Source organism: Ricinus communis, chromosome 10 (genome assembly GCF_019578655.1).
Source record: "Ricinus communis isolate WT05 ecotype wild-type chromosome 10, ASM1957865v1, whole genome shotgun sequence".
NCBI classification, from domain to species: Eukaryota; Viridiplantae; Streptophyta; class Magnoliopsida; order Malpighiales; family Euphorbiaceae; genus Ricinus; species Ricinus communis.
In genome coordinates this window covers 22512450-22521811 of record NC_063265.1, presented here as the reverse complement: position 1 = coordinate 22521811, position 9362 = coordinate 22512450, and the positions used below count along the sequence as shown (strand labels likewise).

The 9362-nt window shown below is 31.4% G+C and overlaps 1 protein-coding gene across 4 annotated transcripts; it reads right to left on the bottom strand.

Moving 5' to 3' along the window:
* Nucleotides 1-294: 294 nt before the first annotated feature.
* Nucleotides 295-8157, bottom strand: LOC8273875 (rhomboid-like protein 20). Of its 4 annotated transcripts, none has more exons than XR_003079492.2 (9): nt 7977-8157; nt 7779-7879; nt 5656-5796; nt 5193-5259; nt 2067-2218; nt 1832-1933; nt 1402-1524; nt 750-839; nt 295-483 (listed from the first exon to the last, which is right to left on the bottom strand). XR_003079492.2 is itself a non-coding variant. In XM_015721158.3 (9 exons), the coding sequence occupies exons 1-8, from the start codon at nt 7999-8001 to the stop codon at nt 755-757; spliced, it is 876 nt and encodes a 291-aa protein (XP_015576644.1). In that variant the 5' UTR covers nt 8002-8147; the 3' UTR covers nt 295-483; nt 750-754. The 4 variants fall into 4 exon arrangements, 3 of the variants coding, with proteins under 3 accessions (XP_015576644.1, XP_015576645.1, XP_015576643.1); XM_015721158.3 differs by having other exon boundaries at nt 750-919; nt 7977-8147; XM_015721159.3 differs by having other exon boundaries at nt 295-839.
* Nucleotides 8158-9362: the final 1205 nt, after the last annotated feature.

Here is a 9362-nt window from a genome sequence, read left to right as displayed (position 1 = left end):
ATTTTCTTGAAGAAATGGAGTCGCACCAGCATTGTCTTGCTATGGCAATACAGATTTACTTCAAAGTCTTGGAACAGAGTTTAAACATGCTCCCATAAACATGCTTCTGGCTTTTCTAACACCTATTATCAGAAAACTGCAAGTTGCATTAAATGATTTTGAGTGTTGAAAAAGCAAATTTAAATTTTTTTAATTTAATATGCTACCTTTTTTTAATTTTTTTATAAATTATTATTCTCAAACCTGCTTTTTAGTATTATTTTACCCGATTTTCATAAAAGTAACTCTCAAAACTCAAAAGAAAATGAAATGATTTTCCAACTTCAATGTCAAATACACCCTTTGTTACAAAGTTACAAATAGATAATTTATGCGGACTTATCCTTTAATCAGATGTCGAGAAAAAAAATAAAAAACAATTACACAAAGGGGCTGCACCTCAGAAAAGGCAACTATGTACTTGCTTTATGGTTCTCCAATGACCTGTAAACAATTGTACAGCATAAGTTCTGTTGATACTGGTGTAAGAATACTAATCTTAAAACTAAATACTACTTCAAAATCAACAGGGAACCAAAAACTAAGAAAAATGCTCCAAAAAATTGATGATAGGAGCACTTGATTAATTCTGGAAAATATATCAGCCTATTCATCAGATTGGTAGGGACATCTGTTAGATCACTGTGCCTCGAGACTAATGGGTTCATCTCCCAACTGAACATTCCCTCATTTTCACAGCATTAACTTACATGAATCAATGGGACTGTGCTTCAAGAAGGATGTTTGTTGCTGCATTTATATCATTTCTGGCTTGAACAAGTGCTTGTCTAGCTGAATTTCTGTCAAAACCCATAGAAACCAAAGTGGCAATTGAGTCCTCTGGTGGCTCTGAAGGAACCATGGGAATAGGATAGGTTCTCTGAAAGTAAGATCAGTTACATGGCATGGCATCAATTACAGGACGATATCAAATTAGAAAATTTATAAACTCATAAATATTGTTCATCGGATAATCGGATCCCAAGAAAATATTAGAGAAAATAAGCTTGCCACTAAACTTTAAAGTGCAAGCAAACTAAATGCCAGTTCCCTGGGAGAAATAGATGGCAATGAAAAGAGTAATTAAATCCAGATTAATGAGATTAAAAAGAAAAAAGAAAAGGTCAAACAAATCACTTCCTCACCCTCGTGCAGACATAAACCTCAAGATTCCAAAGGCATATTTCAATTATTGCAATAAATCTCTGCAAGTGATCATAAATATTATCTCCTATCTTTCTAAAAATCTAACCAACTCACTTCAATGATCCTTGACAAGATTATGAAAGATGTCTGGAAAATGTTTTAGCTAACATATGGAGGTGAAAATGCAAAAAAAGAAGATTTGGCAAAGTTGCTCACCTCCACATGTCGACCTGGGTACGATGGTGCACTTCCTGGGATACTCCTAGTTGTTGCTCCACGTGGACTTCCAGAAGATGGCCAAGCAAGCCGCGAGAAGAATGAAGTTATAAACTCTGGGAACTGTAATAAATGAGCAGTGAAGCTCAGTCAACCATTAGCTTTAGTAAAGTTCTAGCTTCACATATAGGAATTTCATTTCATTGTTTATGAGAATAAGAAAGTAGTTCCAATTGAGGTCATTACTTCAATTCTATTTTACTTTCATTATTTCCTTACATGAGCATCTAACCTAACAGGAGATAAATTAGATGAAGCTTGCTTGAAAGCAATTAAATTACTCTCTTAAAGCTGCAGAGGGCCAGAACAAAAATAAATAAATAAACAAAACCAGCTTTTATTACTATTTAGAAAAGAGATAATGGGTAACCTTGGCCTTCCGTATGCTCAAGAGATTGAGACGGTATAATGATCCAGCAAAGATACCACACATTCCGGGTAAAACAGATCTCTTCCAGGATGATAAAAGCAGCTGAAAAACCAAATCTGACATTAGATCTTCTGGAGACAAAGCAAGGAGCAGCACATAGAAAGTGACATCCAACTGATAAGAGGAGAAAGTCTAACAAATACATAAGCAGCATAATATAAATGTCACTGGTTACCTGAAGACCAGCTAGGTATACGAAAGATTTGTCAGAGAAGCGAACACCAAAGACACGAAACCGTGTTGATACAGGAATGTCAAAGAAAAATGGTACAAATGAAGCAAATATAACGCCATATGGTCCTGATGTGAGAAGGTTTGCTGTGGGATCTACAGAAACCAAACATACATATGAATGCATTGCTACAACTGTCAACATAGCACAAGGGACAATGTTCTAAATTGAAATAATAGAAATAAAATTCGAAACAGATGTAAAATTACATGAACATTGGTCCTTACTAAAGAAATATCCTTTAAAAAATTAGCTTAGTCCAGAAAATAGTAGACGGCCAGCAAGAGGCAATTATAACATTTTTGTTTCCTAATGTTCCAAAAATGTATAAGCCCTAGAATCTGCAAACTGGAATAAAAGGACATGTATGCACAGATCATGAAAGATTATGATTGTACTACTTTCTTAATATCTCAAATATTGCAAACCCTAGAATCTAAAAGCTGGAAGAAACGCATACGGCATGCTGCCTGCCTGGATCATATTCCTAGCCATAAAGATTATCAGGGTCATTCATCTCCCAATATAAGGACGAACTGTATTACCACTAGCCAAAATTGGAAAACCAAATGCCTAAAATCCAGGTTACAGCATAGAAAGATCCGAATGTAACCTCCAGCAGGGTTCTTAGAATCAAGGAAAATAAAGAGAATAAGAAGAGAAAAGGTAACAAAAGTTGCAACAGAAAACAAAGGTAACAAACAACATAATAGAAAAGAAAGTGAACCTAAAATACAAAACTAGAGAGTCAATTTTATACCAATATTTTTGTAGTAGTGCTGAGCACGGATCTGTCCAATTCGGTCATATTTATAAATTCACCAATACCGTACCAAATCTCGGTTCTTTTAAAATTTAAAGTACCAATACCGTACAAAATATAAATGGCACTATACTGAATTGTACCAATTTTTTCGCTTCAATACAATTCGGTTCGATGCTATTTTCGGTTCTAACATTTAGAGAAATACAACTTTAAATCTTACCTTTAATCCAATACATTAAAATAACACGATTGACATCCAAATGAAACTAACATGAGAATCATAATTAGATAGAATTGCAATCACATTCTTGAACAACGTGCTTTGCAATTTAGTCCACTTGCAAATATAATAATTTAATGTCCAAATAAAACTGTTAAAATACCTCTTATTGCTAGCATAATAATATTTTAAAAATGGCTAGCATTAAAATAAAAAATTATAAATTTTATATAGCATTAAAATATAAGTCCAATTTTAAATGATACATGCAGTTGGCTAGGGTCTGTAAATAGAGAACTTAAGTGTGAAAGAATAAGCCTATGAGATTTGAGACATACAGCTAGGTACTGTAGTAGATGGTATTAGTGAAAAAGAAATTAAAGCTTTGATTAGATAGTAAATTAGTAATATACTATACACTCTACAACAAATACTATATATATATATATATATATATATATATCATTGTTTTTATAGAATACAAAGTTTATCATAATATTGTGATTTTTATAGGTATTATTTAAATAATATATATAATTATTAATAAATATATGTAAAAAATTCGGTTCTATGGTTTGGTCTAGATCAGTACAAAATGGCTCGATTCTAGTACAATTCCAGTATGGTTATTGTAAAAGAACCAATACCATACCGTCATAGTAAAATATTTTTGGATCAGTTCAGCTCGATTATGAAAATTTTCGGTTATTTCCATTTTGGTACTTTTTGGTACGGTTATTTGATTTAGGCGAAAATCACCAAGATCCATGCTCAGCCCTAGTTTGTAGTGATGATGCAGATAACAAAGAACTCAAGAAACTTAGAGTTAAGGTCTATTGTCAAACAAGGCTTATTTTATAAGTTATACGGTTCTTACATAATGTGGACAAGGAAAACATCAACAAAAACAAAATTCAACCAATTAAGAGATTCAGAATTTTGGTCTAATAAATATTTACAATTTCAGTACTTCTGTAATTTTCAGCTTTGCTAGAACCGTAATTAAAATTTATTTCAAGAGTGTATTTTGTTTTAAGTCTGATTTAAGAGTTTTAGATGGTTTAGTATTTCCTAGTTATTAGCTAGTACTTTTCCTAGTTAGTATTCTTAATCCAAGTGATTACTTTAGCCTATAAATATCTAGGATTGTAAGCATTTTTATTCAATTTTAAATTCAATAAACCAAGATTTCATGCAAATTGCTGCTCCGGAATTATGTGTTCCATTTCTCTTTAGGTGTGACTCCTAAACCTTCTAAGTGTTGACTCTTAGAAGTTTTCTGTTTCAGATATGAATTTCTGTCAAATTAGATCTGAAATTCAAACTTGAACCTTTATTTTCCACAAAATGCAATGTAGAACAGGATAACTAAATCTGTCTACATTAATTTTGGTATTAGAGCTTCTCCGCTCAGACATAAAGCCAACAGTTTCAAATTTCTAGTACAAAGTTGTTTTACATTGTAAAGTTATCCTTAATAGCTTTTCCCCCCATTCTTTTTTCCCCTGAAAATATACAAGAACAAGATTCAGCCTGATAAATGAAAAACTACAAAATCTATATTAGTCTCCCACTATAGTGAAATTAAATTTAATTTGACAAATGATAAGTAAACATTTTATTATAAAGGCTCTGAGTAATTTCTTTATATGAAATTTCCATTTTTTCTGGATTAAGTTTATAGATCTCTTGTACTTGGTTCTTGATAAATTGATAGAGGTTTAGATTGCAAATGAGGTCATTACGGGACAAATTCTGCCCATTCACAAAAACGAGGGTGTTTTAATAATACACAACGTAAAGTACACAATAAGGGAACTGCATTACCTTGTCTAGTATTATTTTATTTAAAATAAAAAAGCAAAAACTGAAAAAGGGAGCAAAGATTTGGGATGGTTTTGGTCTTAAGCCTTATTTATTTGAGATGGAGAGATGGGAGTATATACACCCATGAGCCAGCTTTATCTAATTTAAATTTTTACCCAGCACATTTATGGATTAAATAATCATTGCAAAGGCACTAATGAGAAGAAAATTTAGAAGATAGAAAACCATAATATGAAACAATAAAATGAGCACATACCTTTAAGGAGTCCTAGTGCAAGGACCTCAAAGACTAACGAAATTGCAATAGAGAATAAAATAAAGACCTGCACAAATTGAGACAGGCATCTGATGCTATAAGGAAATAACAACTCAATGAGGTGACTTAGCCAAACTCAAAAAGTAAAAGTAAAACATGTCATTCCATTCACCAAAACCTATTTTCTCCCTGTACTTAATCCTTTTTAACAGATCCTTTATTTGATCCTTGTTATTGGCGAAAGAAAAAAGAAATCCAATGATAATACTATAGCATGAAAGTTAGGGTTACAAAATAATAAGGACAGCGTAAGAGACAAGAATGGTATAAAAGTATGCATATTGTCTAATTGTAGGGAAAGAGAAAAGATAATGCTATGCCAATAATTCATTTCCAAAGTGACCTTAGCTCAAAACCCAAACCTGAAAGAACTTATGACTAATTTATCTTGATAATAACTCACCGAGTACTTATTGGAACCTATCTGTCTCTCAAAGACCCTGAAATAGTATAGAAGATATAATCCAAACAAAAGTTCTGGTGTAGATGAAAAGGCAAAAACAGAAGCGATAAGCTTCCAAATTCGCAGCTTCCCAAAAATATCCTGCAACAAAGGAAAAGATTACATAATGAGGTGCATCCAAGTTTTAAAGTTGAGAATTTTTGGCATCTCATACAAGAACTAAGTAAATTAACTTCACATTTTGCATATAAGTCTGTTCAAGGGGTTACCCACAAATAAGTTAGCCATGTCCCTTTTTGTCTGTTTAATTCAGCTTGACTCAATGAAACCAATAGCTAAAGAATAATTCTACCGATGTTAAAATTTCTCTCTAGGGATAAAACTTGCATCTGTGATAAGTGAAAGGCTTAGCATAGATCTATCCATGGCACAGTGTTACGCCTTCTTCCCAACTCTCAAGCATGTATTGTGCAGTGTAAAAGAGGTTTAACAATTTGTATTTCTTTTTAAGAAGGAAAAGAAAAGGTTGCAATGGTGGTTCTTAAATTTCATTTCCCTGCATGAAGTCACACCAAGGCTTTGAAAGTCAAGAAAAAGGAAGAACACACACATACTACTAAAGGTAATATTGAAGTGCTAAGCTTTTTGTTACCTTGTGATACAGCTTCTATTCTAGGTCACTTATCTGAGTTGAGCAAATGCATACATCTAATTTAGCATGAATCCAAGCAGTTTAAAGTTTATTTGGATTCAAGTCCTCTTTGATAAATCAAAACATCCTATATCTGTGGATAACAGTGAACTATCCTAGTAATAATTCTACTAGAAAAAGGCCATCTTGAACATAAGTTTAAAATTAAATTTCTAAGCATGTCAATCAGATAATAATAGTAACAGATTCTGCTGTTGCAATATTCATAGCCTTAACTTGTACTGCTCATAGATGGAAAACTTTCTAGCAGCTAAGTAACTGCATAAAATTTTTGACTCCCAAATGTTCATCGGGGTCATAGAAAAACCTACACAAATTACTAGTTAAAACTATGCAGAAGGATGGTCAACTTCTACAAGAAAAAGAATTGTTATTCCCTAAAAAAGTAGGCCTACTAGAGGAACGCCATTAGGTAACAAAAATTCAAATCACACAAAAAGAAAATAACGGAAGTAGTAGGCAGAACCAAATGGATGGATGTTTCATTGGTACGCTCCAGGAACGCCACAACAAAACATTAAGTCCATTATTTTTGTCAATTATCAAAGATCCATGTCATCACCCAAGCACTCCCAACTGGTGTTCCAATGAAGTGAAACACACACAGCTATCTTCCTATCATTCTCAATGATATGAACCAATACACAGCTGAGCACATTTCTATGGATGATAGAGATACAAAAACAACTTTTGGGGCCCTCACTTATAAGATTGAGATTTTTAAGTCTACTTTTCTATAATAGTCAGTGTTGAATACATAAATCCCTAACTGGCATCCAAAACTTTGATCCAGTATCATGCACAGGAAAAGAATGCCACTGATTTTGGCTCCCAGTCTTGCATTAATTCAGTAAACTACAAATTAGAGAACTGCCCCCTCATAGCCATGATTAATTTGCTACTTCTCTATTTTCAGCAATTAAAAGCTGAACCATGTGGAGCAGATGTTTTACAAAGTTTCATAGCTACACCTAACAACAGAATCCATATCAACTATCTCCAAAAGCAACATCCCAACTCCAAACCTTTGATAATCTTCCACAAGCCCTACCCAAATTAATATCTTTTTCCCTACTTCTATCTGAAACTTCTTTGATCTTTAACATACACTTCCACATAAAGAATCTTAAAATCTAAATTCTCTTTGCTACCCACCTAAAAAAGTCACTCCCTGATCTCAACTATGGATCCTAGTCAACTACAAATAAGTAATTCCACCAAATATGCAAACTTTTTAAAACTACAAACTATCAACCCCAAAGAAAAACATTATTCACCAAACTGGCAATAATAAAATCATAATTCCTAAACTCAATAAAAGATATAATGCTTGAGAGAGCACGATAAAGATCAACAATTTGAACTAAAATAAAGAAAACCCAGAAAGGGTATGATCCCCATAATAGAGTACCTGATAAGATAATCCAAGCTTTCTAAAGCCACCTTGGATCCCAAAGGAAAGGGTGAAAATGGCACAAGCGATGACAAATGTTCTGGTTACTGGCGCATTGTCTGTTACCCATAAATTTTTGGAAACTCAATTCTAGGATATATTAAGTACACAGTCTAAGGAAAAGGAAAGAGAACAATTAATTAACCAGAAACTCACTAAAACCAGACGGGCCGCCGTTCATCTTTCTTGTCTTCTTTACCGAAGGATGAAACGAACCCACGACCTGTTTTCCTTATTCTCACCAAATTCTCTAGATTTTGTAGATTAAAACTAAGATCTTTTTACTGAAGCATGAAAGTGTTTCTTTTTTCTTTTTTTAATTTTTTTATGCTCTATTCGTATTTTGCAGCTCCTATTTTCATTTTTAATCCGGCCAAACGCTCAAACAAGCCCTTGAACTATTAGCCAAAGGCGCCCCAAATTCTTAACTTATGTACCCATGCGCCCCCAATTATCAACTTGTGCACAATTATTAATTTTTTTACTTATGACCGTAAATATTAATAATTGAATTTGTTATTATTTATAAAATAAAAAATAAAATAACTATTAAATTTATAATGTTTAAAAGTAAAATATTTATTTAAATTTCAATTTATTATTTATCAAATAAATTAATATATTCACAGTTTGAATTCAATTGTAATTTGTATTTAATTCTAATTTTAGTTTATTTAATTATATATTTAATATTTGAAATAAAATTATTGAATTTAAGTAAAAAAATAAAATAAATATTTATATTATATTAAAATAAAGTATGTTTGCTAATATCTTTTTCTCTTTCTTAATTTTTAATAAAAATTTTAATTAGTTAATACAAAAACTAAAATGATAATCAATTTTTTATAAGAATAATTTTTATATATAATAGAAAATAAATCAACTACTAAATTTAAAATAACAATGAATATTTTAATGTGATAAATTGAAAAATAATTTTAAAAAATAAAATCTAATTTCCTGTTTAAATCTGATCTTAATTTAGTATGGTTAACTATGTCAAAGATTTTTTTATATAATAATTATTATTTATCTACTCATATGATAAAAAATTTTAAAATAATTAAAATAATTAATAATATGAGGTTGGATTCTTTGGCTAGATCTCTATGGGACAAAAATAAAGGACCACTAATTGACTAGGGATAAAATTATAGTTAAATAAATAAGATGAGAGAAAAGGAAAAAAATCTCAAATTGCATAAAATGAGACCCTAGAATCAATTAAGAGAAAAATAAGAGGTTGCTTAAAATTAAAGAAAGACATACCAAAATTTCAAAGAGAATGAGTCAATGGTACATGCATCATCCAATTCAACATAATCTATCAAGCAATCTAGCATGTATATCATATATAAAAGTGAAGCAATTAATATAGTATTAGAGCTTTAAAATGACTATTATAGATAAAAAATAAACTTAAAAGGCGTTTTTACAGTTGGCCTAAATATAAAGATAATAATCTGGTTGATATCTTTTATGGTTACTTGGTTAGTCCGAAATTTAGTAAGAAGTGAATTGAATATTTATGTATACGCT

What these genes read in the sequence shown, in the direction of transcription:
- LOC8273875 (XM_015721158.3), bottom strand. Translation starts at nt 8,001, where the DNA reads ATGAACGGCGGCCCGTCTGGTTTTA. An exon ending in AGCTTGGATTATCTTATCAG is followed by an intron (nt 5,797 to 7,778) that starts GTACTCTATTAT and finishes CCTTTGTTGCAG; the next exon opens with GATATTTTTGGGAAGCTGCG. An exon ending in TGCACTAGGACTCCTTAAAG is followed by an intron (nt 2,219 to 5,192) that starts GTATGTGCTCAT and finishes TGGTTTCTGTAG; the next exon opens with ATCCCACAGCAAACCTTCTC.